The sequence below is a fragment of the Necator americanus genome, chromosome IV (genome assembly GCF_031761385.1).
Source record: "Necator americanus strain Aroian chromosome IV, whole genome shotgun sequence".
NCBI lineage: Eukaryota > Metazoa > Nematoda > Chromadorea > Rhabditida > Ancylostomatidae > Necator > Necator americanus.
In genome coordinates this window covers 25,772,863-25,791,298 of record NC_087374.1, presented here as the reverse complement: position 1 = coordinate 25,791,298, position 18,436 = coordinate 25,772,863, and the positions used below count along the sequence as shown (strand labels likewise).

Genomic DNA, 18,436 nt, shown 5'->3' with positions numbered 1-18,436 from the left:
AAGTCCCGGTGTCGTATCCAAGCACTGATCGGATCGACTAGTGCCCAACTAAAGCTGATCAAATATCTGTATTGTGCCTGTGACCGCGTCGTCATTGCACTATACGACGAGAATGCATTGTTTTATCAAATTGTTCCTCCACGGTTGAAATGTTTCATGTTGCAAATTTACTGACGAATATACCAGCACATTTCAAGAATATTCGCGCAGTTAAGTACACTGAGGGTTCGTTTCATTTGTTTATGTTTTTTTATTATTATATTTGTCATTTATTTTTTTACAATAATTGCATTTGTTGTTCATGTTAAAGATCACATTATGGTTCCTCTATATCTACATTATCTCCAGTCAAAATTCTGTCATTTTACAGAACTTTAAAAATGGTTTTAAAGATAATGAAATCCCAAAATTAAGATAGGAGATTTTCATCCCATTTTTCTTGAACATCCTCACCGTTAACATTCCATCCTTTATCCGGATCAAGACTACATTATTGTACTCTGCTGTATGTTTGTATTTCAGCTTTTCTCAGGTGTGTGAGGTTATTTTTAATCGGCGAATGCAGCAGTGAATTTCATGCTATGTAAACGAAGTTTGTGCACTGTTTCTTTCTTGTTGATTTTCTTCTTTGAAGGCATCACCCCACGAATCTGAGGTGGTAGGGATTTCAGGTGGAGTATTCGTATACGGGATAGTGGATTATGGAGAGGGGGAGTGATTCCGTCCATTTCTTACTAATTGCCGTAAAGAACGGCCCGGAAGATGCGGCGCGTGCACAAGGCTGGCGCGCTCCAATCGAACTCGTTGTAGAAAATAGCACGCCGGAACGTCCGAAGCCCTATCTTCTGGGCCGTTTTTTACGGCAATTAGGAAGAAATGAACGAAATCACCCTTCTTTCAATAATCTACGATCCCGTATACGAATACTCCACCTGAAATCCGTGCCACCTCAGATTCGTGGGGTGATGCCTTTAAGCTCATGTCGATTATTTTTGACGATTAACTCTTATTCTGTTTTATACATTTCATTTCAGTGATGTAATCGAAAATTTAAAGTCTATTCTAAAGAGTTGAACGTCGTTGGCTGTTCTGGTTTCTTTTTTTAATATATTCGTTTTGTTTTTATGCAAGACGTTTTGCAGCAGCAACATTTATCATGTGACCATCGAAGCGTTTGGAATCAGCACAAGAAAATCTATACAATAACAGTGTTCTTCTTATCTCACTACATATTCTTCACCGAGTTGTCACGTCTTCACATTTTCACTTTTCTACACTCTTGGTATTAATCATTAAATATTGACTGAATAAGATCGACGTCATCCGGACTACTGTAGGGTTTTGTTCGCAAATGTAAATATACTCAGAAAAATAAGCTTTGAAAGAAATTGATGTGTTTGTTTTAAGGACACAACTCATCACAGAACTAGAACCTACATACCTCCGAATTTGAAATCTTGAAAAGAGTGGGGCTCAGCTGTCATTCCATTGTTCTCTTTCAAGATTTCAAATTCGGAGGTATGTAGGTTCTAGTTCTGTTACGAGTTGTGTCCTTAAAACATACACATCAACTTCTTTCAAAGCTTATTTTTCTGCGTATATTTGTTATTGTTCTATCACACATTTATGACATAAGGGTACATAACATCCTCGGTAGATCATCAACCCGAGGTCCGTGCATAAGATTGATTTTTGTGGTGATTTTCTTCTGATAGTCGATTAGAACCTCTTATGCTCTCCGAAAATTTCTGCTTCACTAAAGCAATGATGAACAAATTCTGAGAAAATTCTTAGTATGCAGCTCAGAACCTCATTCAAATACCCCTCCTTCGTTTTTATGGAAATTGCCTGTATTCTTCAACTTTCGTCCAACTATAGCTCAAACAAGGTCTCTTGAAGCTGCTAAATAAAATAAAATAACAAGTAAATTGCCGAGCAAATTAAAACATCCGAGGAGATTTTTGTGGATTTCGCGTCCTCTCCAGCAATACGGAGCAGAGTTCTTAACGTACGTCGTAGCACAACGAAAACTTCAAATTTGCCCTTGCATTTATAAAGTTCAAATGGATCAAGGTCACATGGGACTGATCAGCTTGCACTATCAAACAATTTCGTGCAGCCACATGAGTGATGAGATGACTTTCCGTCAGTCATGGAAGAGGTGCAAAGAGTCCACGCATCGAGGAGTGAGCTGAGGTCTCCCCTTGCGATTTCTGTATTCAAAACTGTTAGTCCACATTTTCGCTGCCACGTTTTGGATTTTCCCTGAAATGGGATGGACCCAACATTGAAAATCTCTCCGAACGTTTTCTTTAGGGATACAAAATAACGGGATGATACTTATCTAATTAATGATCGAAAAGGAGTTTTCAATAATCGAAAAGGGGTTTTTAATAATCGAAAAGGGGTTTTTAATAATCGAAAAGGGTATTGGAAGTAAGAATCAAATAATTATTTTTGTCCAAATTATCTGACGATAAAGTAGCATAACTATTAAAAAAAAAGATTGGAAATTTCTTGCGTTTCACCTTATACAAACTTTTTATGTGCGAAAATCAACGTTAAGATACTAAATACTAGAAAATAACAATACGCTCCTAAATCAGGTGAATGTGAATTTCAGCCATTAGTTGGGTCATGGGATTCTTGTGGAACTTCGAAAAGGGAAGGATACTGTATCGCCGAAATTCTTGCGTCTTCGTGTATTTCGTAGCAAAATAAAAGTAACGAAACACTTGACTTCTTATCTTGGTGTAGGTCAAACACCATACTCCAAAGATAGAATGCGTCGAGGAAAATCTATACCTCTTTTTCTTAATGCTATACATCTACTTTAAGCAGTTCTCAACGGTAATGTGTCCCTTTTAACCGTGATAAAAATCCGTTTTGGATCGTGCAGTCTGCTTTTGTTGGTCAAATGCGTGTTGTTCTCCGTCCATTTTTATTCTATTAGACAAAAAATAAAGCGAAGAAGCTTTTGTGAAGCGAAAAACTGCTTATGGAGTCATTTCCTTCCAGCAATATTTGCTGTTATGATGAAAATGTTCGTCTTGTGGAAAAAATAGCCGATAGGAGAGGATGATACATTGTGAAAAAGCTCGCGGTGGTTTACCAACCCCGATAGTCGGTGAAACTGGCCTTTGAAAAAGCCGAGTTTGTCGAAACGTCAGGCCAATAAAAAAGTTTTACCTAAACCTCGTTGGTATAACAAGGAAACATAAATATACTCTGTGTTTGTTTCCTTTTCCCGAACTTTTTCGTATTAAAAAAAATCGCGTAATTTACGTGTACTGGGTCCATGTCCTGTCGCAAGACCTTCTTGGAATCATAACATCAGTGCTGTGTTTTACGACCTGCCAGGCTTCAAGAACTCCTTCTTCCACTGTTTTACAAGAAGCAATTTCTGTTTGGAATTAGAAATTTCTGTTAATGTTTTAGTGTTTAGTTTAGTGTCAGGGATTAGTTTCAAATTTATTTGGGTGTTTTTTGAGACTTGTTTACAAAGAAATTCACGATAATTTACAGAAGTTGTTTTTTTTCACTCCCTTTTCTCAATTTAATTCAGTCCGAAAGCGATTCAATGTCTAAAAAGTTTTCGCAAACCTGACAAACTGATTAAAAATGAACTGCGAATGAATTGTTTTCAATTTGTTTTTTAATGTTCTCTGTGACTTTCTCATGTTTTTTGAGCTAATTGACGGATGAATGAAAAAGTTCCTTCGACCTTCGACTGTACGTGACAGTACGCCCGTAGCTGGCGATTAAGACTTGAGTTCAAATAAAACTTTTGGTGCTATTTTTTTTTCTTTGCTTAGAAAATGAATCATGAGGTTTATGTACTCAGAGGTCGTCAGAGTGTCTCAGAGGCTACGCTATAAAATACAAGAAAAAGAATCTTTCGATCACAGTGTTAGGAGGTAATCCATTTCCATTCTTCTAACATTCCTTTGTCTTCTGTTTGTTTGTGGATTACCAGAGAAAGGAAAAGCAACATCGGGAAAAAACTCTGGTGTTTTGGAACCGCACTAGTTATTGATGACCCTCCCAAAATCACCGTCTATTTTTCCATATCCCTGTCTTTCCTGTGAATAATTTGTCATTATTTACTTTTGGGAGTCTGTAGGAGTTCTTGTAGGATTACTAGACCGTGCAAACTACCTCTCCTGCAAAAAAAAAACGCGATGACTTCTAGAATCACTAGAAATGGTGGAGAATACTAAGAATACTGTATCGAATGTGAAAATAGTTAACAACATAAGTTCCAGTAGTTTAAAGAAGTAGAAATATGTAATTATAAAAAATGACTGCAAACATTATTTTATTAGATTCTCACGGAGCTAAGAAATTGTCCTCGATTATCCTTCAACAAAATTCTAGTTAAGAAATCATGAATGTAAAAAAGTTAAGACAATGTGTTCGGAATTTGATATGATCAGGTAAGATAACCCATTTTTACGGAATTCAGTAGTATATTTAATGTATTTTAAGTTCAATATGTCTGTCTTTATGTTATTTCTCAAAGATTATTCCACAAAGAGTTGCATACGAGTTCCTTGACTTTGTTCACGGATTGTTCGAACGAACGAAAAAAAAAACCATAAATGTCAAGTCAAGCCATTCTTTTCTCACGTATACTCACCACTTTTTTAAAGTGATTTTTAAAGTATTTATTGGTGTTTTTATTCACTCTTTGCCTTTATTTTCTTATTTTCCAACATTCCGCAAGCTATATCCGTATCATATATCGTATTTTAGTTACATATGTATAGTTTTATAACATATTAAAGTACTAAGATTTTACTGGCATCAAACTGCCCAAGAAGTGGAATTTCTCACCTTTTCTGTTGGAAAAGATAAATTTTCGGTTCTTAATCCGCATTCCTCATTTTTTGGAGCCTAAAATCGGTTTTTTGTAGCTATTTTTCTGGAACGAAACAAACAAAATTTTCTTATTAATTGTTCCCAAATTCCTATCTTTCTTCCTATTACATGTTTTGTTTTTCGATTGGTCTCCCTTCACTACTGAGGAACTTCAAGGGATGGTAATTTAGAAGTGGATCGTCTTAGAAGAGGCGAAACTATCCATCTTTTCCAACTTTTCTTACTCTATTCTTGTTTTTTATTATATACATACTACAGTTGTGAATGACGTTTATTCGGCTCCAACCTAGTACGGTAATTTCATGCTTCTTCTGAAGTTCGGCTCGACGTGGTCACATAAAATTCACTGCAACGTAGTTGATGAACTTCGTCACTTACTAAATCCTCCCAGAAAAACTCCGAGAGAATGGAAATGTATTATTATTTCTTAATCATCAGTGAATTAATTCTGAACAGCTGTGCTTTTCTTTCGTTCCTAAACGAAGCTCAATTTTTTCGTCCTCAGCGTCCGCACATGCACTTCTCCGAGTCGGTTCATTTCCTATACTCTCTCGATTAGTCAGCGCGAGTATTTCTTCTCGTTTACATCGCATTCCGTTAGTTTTAGTGAATGCGCATCAGTTCATTGGATCCTATCGTTTCGTGTACGATTATCGAACTAGACTTTTTCGAATGTACATTCGACCATCCAACATGTTTCAGTAGTAAGCCATGTCCGTAGAAAAACAACGACAGCAAGTTCCAGAAGCGGACAAACTGGTGAGTTTTTCAACCGTTTTCTTACATCAGCAGTGTTAGGCTGTACGTTCACTTTACAACTACACGAGCACTTATTCGTCGTCCACGTTTAATAGACAGATTTTATTGCAGGGACAAGTTTAGGAAGTTTTAAGCATGTCATCAAAAAATACACCGCCGTCGAGTGCACAGTATTTCGGGCAGATTCCTCTTTCGCCGTTTTTACCCGGATTTCCTGGTTGTCCTGGTAATCCACGTTGACCTGGGGTGCCTGGATTGCCAGGCGCTCCTGTGGGACCTTTAGTGCCATCTGCTCCTGGAGCGCCTTCCTGAAAGTGAATAAATACTTAAGAGTGAATGAAAAAGTGGGAAGGATATATTTAGTTTCTTTTATTCATGTATAAATAAGTAGAGGTGGTGCTGCATCCCTTTTATGAGTACCGTAGTATATTTAGTTTTCGTTCTATTTTTTTTTCTATTGTCAAAACATATGAAGGTGGGAATGACAGTCCGCCAGTCGGTATTCGAACTGTCATCTTGCATGTATTGACCGTCTATCAACTGTTTCCATCAAACTTTCTACTCATTAATATAATAAAACAGAAAAAAGGAGGAAATAACGAACATTTCGGTGATTAATACTGTTCCAGATTTTTCGAAGGATAATAAGTTGAAAGGGAATTTTCTAAAAAAAAAACGGTATCTTTCTCCGAGCGTATAGATTTGGAAAAATGCTCTCACAAATCTAGGAACAATGAAAATCTTAGAATAGTCCTAGATCGAACACTTATGTTAAACTGGATGAACTGTGATATATCCGAAAAACTGGTAGTTGTGCGACGAAGAAGCATTCTAATGCATATCGCGTGTAAGAGTGAAGAAAGAGTAAAGACGAAGAATTAGAGATATGGGCACGGGGTCACTACAGTAGATTTTCTGGACACATTCACACTAAAACGAAAAATCGGCGGTTTGGAGTGGAACTGACGAGATCGTTTTCTAGATAATTCGGATGGCGAAGTTAATTTGTAAAAAAAATAAATAGCATAGAGGATGAAGAATAAAATTCTACTCACATTTCCGTTCTTTCCGGGAGGTCCTGGTAGGCCAGGAGGTCCTCGCGGTCCAGGCGGTCCACGTCCTCCCGGAATTGGCTGACCGTTTTCGACGTTCGCGCCAGGCTCTCCATTCGCCCCGGGCTTACCTGGAGGTCCTGGCATACCGCTGGCGCCTTTCTCGCCCATCCCACCCTTTTCGCCATCGGGCCCGGGACTTCCAGGCTGTCCCATTGGCCCTTGGTTCCCAGCAGGTCCCGGAGGCCCTGGCGGACCTGGTAAGCCTGGCGGGCACGGAGGGCAAGGTGGTGGTGTGATCGGCTCGCACGGAATTTGTGGTGGTCGACCGGGATTGCCTGGCCTACCCGGTGCGCCGGGGGTTCCAGGATTCCCAGGCCTTCCGGGTGCGCCTTGTACTCCTGGCGACCCAGGCAAGCAACAACCACTGCAAGCTTCATCCTCATATGTAGCTTCTCGCACTGTACGATTCAAGGGGTTATGATATAGCGTGGCTGCATCGGCATAAACCGTCTTAGCGGTGACTTTACACATTGCCATCTCCATTTGCATGGTCCTCCGAACGTTGCTCACATACATATAGACAATAGGAAGCGTAGCACAAACTGAGAATACAGCTACAAATGAAATGACGATGGCCGCATAGCCGACGAAACGGAACGCCTGAAGCTACAGTAATCGTCGAACAAGAATTAGTAGCAGTACTAATAGAAAACTGAGTTACAGTTGTTGTAGTAATAGAAAATAGCGGTTAAGGACAGTACTTGGCAAAGACCTACCTTGATTTTTGTGTCATCCATGACTGCGCGCTCGTCAGCGACGACAAAACTATGGAATCACTTTTATATGGCAATGAGAATTGGTGTGAAATCCAACCAATGTTACCGCCTCTTCTATCGTCTACGTCTCGTTCTCTCCTGCTTTTTTATTTATAAGTTGTGTGACCACATTCACTGGAACTTTCTTCCCGTTTCGTCCGAATGCTCACCACAATTTTTCTGTTAAAATCTTAGGGAAAGTTGGGATTGAAGAGGGGCCAATAGAAATTTATACACACCAGAGATCAATTGCACGCTTGTAGGTCGCAGCTGAGCCTGAGGAGGGCGACACCGATAAGGGACTCGCAAAGTCGTTGACACTGTTCAATGGGGTGTCGATCATCGTCGGTTGTATCATTGGATCGGGTATTTTCGTCTCACCAACGGGCGTACAAGAACGTAAGTTACTTTCTGCATTCGTTCATCAATTTTGCGCCATTCGCCGTTCGCAAAACTAACGAATAGTTCATAACTTGTGACCGCTATCTTAGAGGTGTTCATAAATCTTCGCTAGGAGATATTACTTCACAGTAATAATAAATCATTGAATCGTGATCATATATAATAATTAAATATAATGATATACAAATGCATTTTTTTAATAAACATACTTCTTACTCAAATATAACTTAAATAATTCTTTAAAATAATAAAAATGAATAATTATATATAAAAATGATTTTTCCAACAGCGCTTGTAGCATATATTTTGTCAGGGACAAGTGAATTCAGGAAAGGAAGAGGGATACCGAAAGTTTATGCTCATGTTTATGTTGTGAATTGGATTTGAGAATAACATTATGGAACTGAAAGATATATGTATGAATGTTAGATACTAGGTTATATAACATAAATTCAGATTTTGTAGAAGTTGTTTCGTCTTAATTTTGAGAAATAATCAGCATTCATACAATTTAGCATTGTTTATTGAAAGCAATCCAGTGTTGTGTTTTGTGTCGTATCAGGAAAACAAGGTTAGGCCACACTAAACGCCTTTTAGTTATGCAACAGTTCCCTTTTTGCTATAGTAACATCTACGTACGCATTGGAAAACGAAAAAAATGTTTACAAGGTTTTTTTTTCATTTGTCGAAAAAAAGAATGGGCTCTCTTCCTTTGATTCTAAATACTGGTATTGCTTCCAATAATAGGGATGGACATAAAGTTTGCAGCAATTCATGTGAAGAATTATGCGAATTCTGGAAAACTAAGGGAATTCTATTAGGAAATGTGGAGCGAGCACGATTATTTTATGTTTGTTGCAGAGGCCGGTTCTGTCGGTATGTCACTGATAGTTTGGACAGCATCGGGCGCCTTCACTGCCATCGGTGCATACTGCTACGCTGAATTGGGTAATTTTGTTTTTTTCCTCAGATGTTTATCAATATGTCTTGTTTTTTTTTCTGAGAGAAAAGGTTGACACAACGTATAATTTCGTATTAAGCATTCCTAATCCATCCTTTTCATTTCTGGATATAAAAATTCGTAGAACTCCAGACTCATTTTGTTAAAAAAAACTCACAGGATCAAATTTTAAATCAAAATCAACTAAAATAACTGATTTTGAGTTTTTTTTTAACGATTTTTCCTTTTTGAGAATATAAATGATGGACGGACAAGGAACTGTATTGCAATGACAGTTGTAGATTCGTTAATATTCAGGTACACTCATCAAAAAGTCGGGAGGAGATTATGCGTACATCATGGAAGCGTTCGGTCCATTTCTTGCATTTGTTCGTTTATGGATTGAAGCGATTGTTGTGAGGTGAGCCGAAAGTGTTGAGCTTGGCCGCCCCCAAGAACGTCAAGAATCCAGAAAAGAAAGTGCACAAAAAGATCACGTAGCCCCGTATCGTGCAGAACCGGTCCACTCTGCAACCACGTACAAGTTCTTACTTCGGCTAATTAGTACAAATAGCCATGGCATCATCGTTAGAAACAGTCGTCTGGCAGTAATGGAACTGATCGGTGTAGAGCGACATTACAATTGTTGGAAGAAGACATTTCATCGAACAAAACCACGCTCATGTAACTTTAGTTGTTTCTTCTGAATAGGTGGTTTTTGTATACAAACTGAAGAATAGAAGATACAGTGCACTGCGTTGATCATCGATCCTTCCTGATGCGTTGGTACGAAACGTTGGATCTCCCCCTTCCTTAGGTGCTAGTGGAAAGATGCTAGTGCTTCATTTCTGAACGGTTTTAGCCACTAAACGGTGTGGAATAAAATGCACAACGTTGATGCAACGTTGATCAATCCCTAAGGGGTCCTATACCTTCGGGTTGAACTTCAGCTGAGAATTGTTTGGGGTTTACGAACGCATGAGCAGTCTTACCCTCCACGACTTGCGGGCGAACCGATGTGACTGGTCAGTGTTTTACCCTCTTAGATGAGCAAGGTGTTAATTTATCGACTTGAAGGGAGGAAAAGCTTGGTTGGTAGTGGTGCGCCTTTGAACCACCGATCAAGCAGTCGAAGTTCTTACCGACTGCGCTACACCACCGTCTTGAACAGAACCTACCTAGGAAATTTTTCCTCTGCTCTAGGGGTCCCAGAAGCGCTTCACTCAGTGAGTAAGTAGTTGAGAATTCCCTTTCTATTTTCTTGTGGTGATTGTAATTTTCTAAATGACTACAAAGGACTTATGATAGTTATGATGAGTTTTTCCTTTAATTCCAGACTTTCTGCATGACATCATTGTTGAATGCACTTTTCATTACGTACATTTTTTCTGTCAGGTCCATTATGCTTGCTAGGGAGGTTTAACTCTTTTGTTCTGGATAAGTTTTTATTATTAGTCGCGGAATTTTGTTTCCGGAGAAATGCAGTGTGCTTCCGATTAGTGAAAGGTAATAGGGTGTCAAAAAAGCAGATGCGTTGCGGCAGAGTGACGCGGTCAGCTGGTAGAACCGACTCAGTTGGGGCTATATCTTCTCATCTGTCTTGAGCAGCTGTGCCCATTGTACTTTTGTGGACTACATATAACAAAATCCGCGGCTACCATTGGAGATGTTTATACAGGGTCTGAAAAGTTTTTGTTAACGTGTTCAGTTCGTCTCTGATAATTTCTAGAATAATTCAAAGAGGTGAACAAAATATTTTTATATATTAGGAGGAAGATTGAGGTATCACAGATTGCTTTTTCCGAAAACATTAGCATCTCCTAAACCGAGCTGACTTCAGAATAACAAGTGATATCCAAAAATGATAATATAACAATTATTCAAAAATGATAATAAAATGTTTCTTAAGGCCATGTACGGTCACGATCGTCGCGCTCACATTTGCTATCTACATTCTTCGACCGTTTTATCCAGACTGTGACCCTCCAGATGGTATTCCAGAACTACTTGCAATCTTGTTGATCGGTATGTTAAATGTTGGTTTGAAGCCGACCGAGTTCTACTGCTGTATTGTATGCTGGAGCATTTTCGGACAAATGATTGTTTACAGTACTGATGACAGCAGTGAACTGCATATCTGTTCGTGCGGCCACATTCGTGCAAGATTTCTTCACGATCGCCAAAGTTTTGGCGCTTGTTTTGATTATTGGAACAGGAATGGTGCTGCTCATGACAGGTGCGACTTTGCTCAGTTTCTTCGGACTAATTTAATTGGAATCTATTGCAGGAAAACCACAGTACCGTGAATCGTTCGAGAACATCTTCGAAAACACTTCTCGAGACTTCTCCACCATATCAATCGCGTTCTACTCCGGTTTATTCGCTTATTCAGGATGGAACTTCCTCAACTTTATCGTCGAGGAACTGCAAAATCCAAAGAGGTAAATTAGCCACTGTTAAATATTTTCGGGGAGTAGGAAAAAATGTGGTTTTTGTACGGTTAATAATGTGATGTGCGATATCGGGAGCGGTGTCGCTCCACAGTGGCACAACGATTTCATGGCTCCCAAGCGCGATTTCGTTCCAGATGTCGCACATCGCATTTCATTACCGTGCAAGGAATATGTTTTTGTTGTGATATTTTTTCTTTGTGAATGTCTCACTCGTTCGTTCGATCTGAATCGCCACAAGTCGTTAGCAAAGAAAACGATTCTGACGGTAAATGTCGCCTTTAAACCTCTTGCACTTTGCCGTCAACCTTGTATCGCTTGCTACAGTGGGTGTAGCAGTTACAATGAATGTTGCAAGAGAAGTTCTTCTGGTTCTTGATGGCTATTTGTCAATTTTACGTCGTGATCAAATTTTCTCAAAACCACCTAAAGATAATTCAAGAACGTGGCCTCATTTTCTCTTGTTCGATATAAAAAGTTGATACACTACCCATTCTTGTTTTGTTTGCCTTGTTTTCTTTTGTAGATCAAACGTCCAGTGTTTCAATTTCATATTCAACTCTATTAATAGTGTGGGCGCATTTAAAAAAAAAAGTAGTCCTCGTGACTTGGGTAATATGTATAAAAAAGGGTTTCCCCAGCATAAAATTTAATACCGTTTACTCAAGAGAAACTCCACCACCATATTTGAAAAAGACACATGAGAGCTTCTGCTGATATGAGAAGCGACATTTGACTCGTGTCCAACGTATTACCGGTATATAGTCGCTATCCAATCTGTTCAACCGGCTGGAGCTGTAGTAGAGCGGCGTTTTCATTGGGGCACGGTTGAGGGAAGCAGAAAAGCGCTGAGGCAGCGTTTCGCGCAAATCGGGTTCAACACATTCGACTATATTTGTGCTGACCTCCTGGTAATCTGCCACTTCACGAGCTGTGAACGAAAAATTCGTTTGGTTATAATCGAGGAAGTTTAGATTCTATGGTCTAGTCTAAATGACAATGAGTTTCGCCTCTAAGCGGCTGCGCTCGAAGAGCGCGCGTGAGATCAATGTGGGACCTTCGTGAATTGTAGCGATGAGTGGTGCCAGGAAGAGTCCCTTTTCCATCCTATCCTAGTTCCACTTCTTCGCTTCAAGCGCAGCCACCCACACAACCCAGCTTTAAGTCGTTTTGACTCGACTCTACCTCTGCACGCCCTCAGCTTTTTTTGGGTCGTTGTCGCAGTTTGCACGCGGATATTATGAAAGAGGAATAATGATGCTGCAACCTCGTCGACTCTTTCAATAGTTCAAAACTTTATTCTCTATGATAAATGAACCTTAACAGATGAAGTCTGCAGCCACTTAGCGAGTTGTTTTTTCGTGGATTCATCTTCTTCTGTTCACCTCTATGAATTACTACGGAATCCTTCCGCGTTTTTCATCTCTTTATGCTCTCGTCTCCACTTCCATAAAGTTGCAACAGAATTCGACGTGAACGTTGTTTATGAGACCTTCTCCAAAACGTGTTACACTGCACTCGGTGAGATTCAGTGAACTTTTCTCCTTGTAGATCCCAAAGAAGCAAGCAGGGGCTCGGTATTTTTGTTCCATAATCCCCGAAACAATTTCCACATTGGGAACATGGTGCAATCATGCAATTATTCTGATGCGTATATGAATCGGACGTCAAAAAAATGCTCTTCCAGATGAATGAGTCGCAGAAAAAAACCACACTTAAAAAAGAAAAACAAAGACAATAACTTACTGATCAACCTGATCAATCTAACACTTTGTAGTGATTAGTTTTACCCTCTAAGATTTATGATTTCATTATTGAATTGTGACGTTTTAACACAGTTTTCATTCTCCAAACGTTTCTCTGCTTGAAAGTAATGCTTTTTTGCGGAAGAGAGGACGTTTCCGAGTATTTTTTCTCTTACTGGGAGACGAAAAGGGGATAAAAAAAAACGTTGAACGGTTTCAGTCTTTCTGGTATGAAGCTAAGAACACACTTGCTGAATTCTTCTGGTTGTTATACGGCTATAATTTCATTTCACAAAATTTTAGACCATTGAGAAAGATCTGGAAGACCTCCTTCCATATGGAGTTTAAGATCCTTCTGCTCCAGTCCCAACCATCTTTTTCATCCAGTTCTGGACTTGATGTACTAATTGACAAATGTGGTTCTCGTAACACAATCGGGTTTCAGAGTATGACGTCAAAAAGTGCACGTTCTTTCCCGGAATATTTTCCCACCATTTCCTTTCGATATTTTTTGTTAGTTTGCTGCACCTTCAGTGTAGAGGGAGTGTCCTCTAAACGCTTTCTTGATGTTCGATCCCTGCACCAAGTAAGGTTTCTGTGCCTACTGCACTAGCCTTGTCTGGAACAGATTACGTTTTTTGACAAGGCTTGACTTCACAAGGCTGAGATGAAAAACTCATCATCGACTGGAGAGACCGTCCGGTCTCAGTTAGAGGCAGCATACAAGGAAGTTGATGCTGTTGGGATCTCTCATAGAGGATGAAGGTTTCGGGATCCAGAAGCGAGCGAACGGAAGTCTATAATGGTCCCTGAACACCCGAGTCAAGTAAAACTGAGGAAACAGGCGCGTTCTAATGTAGCTTCGCAGGAACAAACGCCTGGCAACACCGTTTCCCACGCCGCTTTTCAAAACGATTAGGGATAATTGAGCGTGAACACACTCATACTCGCAATCTACCCAACAAGCTCTACGTTGTCCACGAGTGATTAGAACATCGTTGTGGTGTGTTTTACCATATTTTCTGTTTCTACCATATGGTATGGTTGAAAGAAATTGAAGACAATGATAATGTCCACCTTCCTAAACCTCTTGCTATCAGCCGATTCGCAGCTTATTTGTGGCATAATTTGTCGGGAATGAGTTTTCGTTGCTTGACCTGCACTACTGACTCTAGTGATAAGCGCGGCAACTTAATTCGTAGTTCTCGTGCAATTCACGACCTGAGAAAGGATGGAACACGGCGAGAGAGAGAGAAGGAGAGAAGAAAGGAAAGAAGGCAGGAAGAATGAATGAATGAAGAGGGAGGGATGAGAGCGTTATCATACCAAATGCGCTCAAATATTGAATTTGTGATGAGAGGAGAAGTACAAAGATTCTTCCGAAAGGAACCTTTACTCGGTTTCTTACAATTATATTACGCTGTATATTTTATAAGATCCCTATCCTTACAATATTACTGTTGCCCTCATTAGAAAATATTCGTTATGAGGACAATACCATACAATAGTAATGTTATTAAGAAGTAGAATAGTAATATCCTATTGCATTTCCTGCACTTGCAGTCGCTATGAAAAAAAAGAGGAAGGGAATTCCTTAAGAAAACAAAATAAGACCGGAAAAGGAAACTCATAATGTAGTGTATAGTCCGTATGAAATGTTTGCCACATTCAGGAATCTTCCACTGTCCATAGCAATCTCCATTTCAACATGTACCATTATCTATGTGCTCACGAATGTTGCCCTCTACACCGCAATTTCGCCTGATGAAATGCTAGAAAGCCCTGCTGTAGCAGTGGTAAGTGCATTAATAGCTTGGAAATGTGCCAAACTAAATGTTTGCCAAAATAAATTAAGAGCTTCTAACTAGGTTAGAAGCATTTTTTTGAACTTAACACTGTTTCAGTTGTTCGCAAACAAACTTTTTGGACCATTCGCTTTTTGCATGCCGTTATTCGTCGCATGCTCTACGATTGGATCAGCGAATGGAGTGATTTTCACGTCATCCAGGTTTGCGAGTCAAATCGAGTTTTCTGGACAACTATGGAATATTCCTCGAGTTATTGATGATGAACAATACTGTTGTTTTTTCCAGACTTTTCTACGTTGGTGCACGAGAAGGACAAATGCCTTTGGTGCTCACCATGATCAACAAGAACACGAGAACCCCGATCCCAGCAGTTATTGCAATGGTAGGTTAAGAGGCTTGGTTGTCTCATAGCGTATTACCGAGATCTACTGCATTATGGTAACTGATAGGAGTAATACGGATTACTCCCGTTTTTGGGCTATCTCTGTCTTCATAACATCTTCAAGTTGATCGAAAAGCAAAATCGCGCTTCAAAACACTTCTATCGATGGGAAACAAAAATTTTACGTTTTTTATTGAACTGGTTGGAAAACCGAGCACAAAAGTACAACTAAATCCTCATGAACTGTCCGAAATACTCATGCCTTAGGTCGTCGCAGTCTTTCTAATGCAGTATAACCGATTCAACTAGCAATTCTCCAACTTTTCAGCTTGTCTTCTACGAAGATTCCCTCGAAATGAGGTCCGGACTGTCTGGGGGACATTGGTTTTTTGCTTAGTTAATCGGAAAAAAATATCGTTCCATATATTTCTTTTTGCTGCAACGAGGGAACTACGAGGATTTCCATGGAATTCTGGCCTTCAATTGTAAAAACCTTTTCGACCACAGCACTTCCTCGATGCGCCTTCAAAATCCTCTATATTTTCATGCATCTCGCCAATCTCTTCAGCCCAGCGTCCTCAGATAATTCTTCCTCATTTATCACTTAATCAATCGAAATCGTTAAGCGCTGTCTTCGTTTCTGGCGAGGCACATGGCGAATTTCCCATGAATGCAAAACTTACTCTGGTCTGCAAACATCCCTCATAATTTGTCTGAAAGACAATTACTAAAAATGTGCGAAAAAAGAGGCCGCAGATCATATTCACATCACGGGAACTGGACGTCGTGCATCCGCCTCAAACCGCATGCCACAACGTTCCAATACAAGAGTACTGCAAATACACACTTTTCGCCCATCCTTTGCATATTTTTGAACCTATAGATGAACCGGTTGTTTTAGGGCGTTTTGTCACTAGCATACCTTATCTTGTCAAAGAATGTCTATTCTCTGATCAACTACATTCAAATCACCTACTGGCTTGCCATCGGAGCAGCGATAGCCGCTCTTTTTTATCTCCGGAAGTCAATGCCTGATGCTCCAAGGCCTATCAAGGTAACTCGTTTTTTTCCCCCGCTATTAATTTTGCTCATTTCTTGAGGCAAATATCATTTACTGACTGCAGGCGGTATCTTACAGCATATTGAACTGAAATCAAAATTTAGGTCTCTTTGGTATGGCCGGCAATCTTTATGTGTGGATGTGTAGCACTTGTTGTGATTCCAATTATGGCAGCACCCAAGGACACAGGTTAATTCTATTATCATTTATAGTAGTTTATTATTATTTATGGCGGTGTAGCGCAGTCGGTAAGAGGTCCCGCTGTGGTTGCAGCATGATCGGTAGGAGGTTCGATTCCGCCCTAGTGCTCACCAAGCCCTTTATCCCTCCTTGGTTGATAAATTGGTACCATACTTGTGTGGGAGGGAAAAACACAGATTTGATACATTTACTAGCCCCACAAGGCATTATTCAGGTGTTACGTGTTAGTGAAATTTAAACGATTCTGAATTGAAGTGAGCGCGGTGGCACATTCCAAGCGGTCCGATACTCAAAATAGCTAGAGTAGAAAATAAGAAAATAGAAATTAGAGCATGAAAGGCGAGCTCCTGCGACTGACAGAGTATTTTAACCTTACTTTCATGAAATCTGGGGGGAGGGGGGGTGGGGGTGAATGGTTCTATAGATGCTGCTTTAACTACGTAATTACATAGTTGACATTTTACGGTATCCGAGGTGCCGCTTTTTGCCGCGTAAGTTTTTTTTGAATCATGTGAAGAAGTCACTAACAAAGTTGATTTGAACTCCTAAATATTTATCTGCGGAAGTTTGGAGAAAATCAAACGCTCACGACCACGCCACCTTAAAAACAAGCCATTCCGTCCGTTGTGGCCAGTTAGATGTGCTAGGATTGATTAACGTCAGACACTTCATTTTTTATCCTTTATTATTATCCTACATTTTTATATTCTTAACCAACTTTCTTTAGCCATTGGTCTCATGATCATGCTTTCCGCGGTGCCTGTGTATTTAATTTTCATCGCTTGGAAAAACAAGCCGAAATTCGTAGAAAATATTTCTGGTCAGTTAACGCCCTGTACCCTTCGTTTTCATCAAATTTGATCTGGAATTAATGTTTTCGATTTCAGCGTCGTTTACTGTTCTCGTACAGAAGTTGTTTATGGTTGTCGATGACAGCAAGGAGGAATAGGATTACTGAGCGTAGTTGTAGTATGAATCCGTAGATGAGCTGCCCTTATCGATGTTCGTTGATGGGTTCGTTTCTCCTGCGTGCTGTTCACTTACCACAGCTATTTGTGCTCCTTTCCCTTCAAATTCCACGACTTCTGCCTCAACGTTTACATGTATTTGTTCGATTTCTTTCTCGCGATTGTGATCCATGGGTGTTCGATGTGTTTGATACGTTCTTATCTTTACTAACATTGTAACTGAGTTGTTTTTGTGGTTCACGCTTTAAGATTTCGACGAAACTCAGTATAAAAAAAACAAAAGGTTTAGGTTGAAATGTCTAGACAATTTTCTCACTCTGGATTACCTGAAGTGTCATACTTCACATGATTTGTTTCAGTGTGTACAACAAAATAGCGAAAACAAAAAAGAGAACAAGAATTGTGTTTTTTCTTTTGTCCGAGTTATTCCTAATAGATACAATTACCAACAGTTTTGAAAGAGAGAAGTAGATAAAAGAAAATAATAGGCAGGATGCTAAGAGTTATTTTATACATACAGGCTCAATAAAACTGGTAAAAAAAATCCACGACTGTCGCATTTCACATGATTTTTTTTCCGAATTTTAATTGCTCGAATAATGTGCACGACGAAATCCTCTAACAGACATCCTGTTCTCACAAGAAAGATCACTAGTTTTATTAAATTGGTTCACTGAAAGGATCACTAAGTTGAAAACGAAGAAACAAAACTGCTACTCTCATGTATTTCCTTAGGTGGGAGTCCAAGGAAAATTTTTTAATGAAATTTGGACGTGAAGTACTGGTCAAAGTAGGGATTGAGACTATATACAATCTAGATGAGACAATTTAAAGCTCGGTGTGCTCATCGCTACAGTAAGACTGAAGCCGGCAACGGTCCCACATTGATCCCAACTGCTCGCACCACTGCTAGGCATCAGGCTGCTGCAACGTCACTAAGCTTCAGGTCACTTTGACTGTGCAGGTTCTG

At 39.6% G+C, this 18,436-nt stretch overlaps 2 protein-coding genes across 3 annotated transcripts; one reads left to right on the top strand and one right to left on the bottom strand.

Annotated features, from left to right (window-relative positions):
• Positions 1 to 5,759: 5,759 nt before the first annotated feature.
• RB195_002702 (uncharacterized protein) lies at positions 5,760 to 7,492 on the bottom strand (the record flags this gene model as incomplete). The annotated part of the gene is made up of 3 exons (XM_064200079.1): positions 5,760 to 5,948; positions 6,696 to 7,355; positions 7,472 to 7,492. The coding sequence occupies 3 exons, from the start codon at positions 7,490 to 7,492 to the stop codon at positions 5,760 to 5,762; spliced, it is 870 nt and encodes a 289-aa protein (XP_064055960.1).
• Positions 7,493 to 7,538: 46 nt separating this feature from the next.
• RB195_002701 (uncharacterized protein) lies at positions 7,539 to 17,447 on the top strand (the record flags this gene model as incomplete). 2 transcript variants are annotated; one of them, XM_064200078.1, is made up of 14 exons in its annotated part: positions 7,539 to 7,601; positions 7,774 to 7,909; positions 8,774 to 8,860; positions 9,171 to 9,273; positions 10,762 to 10,877; positions 10,963 to 11,088; positions 11,140 to 11,293; positions 14,720 to 14,843; positions 14,952 to 15,055; positions 15,141 to 15,237; positions 16,139 to 16,291; positions 16,402 to 16,486; positions 17,226 to 17,318; positions 17,386 to 17,447. In XM_064200078.1, the coding sequence occupies 14 exons, from the start codon at positions 7,539 to 7,541 to the stop codon at positions 17,445 to 17,447; spliced, it is 1,503 nt and encodes a 500-aa protein (XP_064055958.1). The 2 variants fall into 2 exon arrangements, with proteins under 2 accessions (XP_064055958.1, XP_064055959.1); XM_064200077.1 differs by having other exon boundaries at positions 7,545 to 7,601.
• Positions 17,448 to 18,436: the final 989 nt, after the last annotated feature.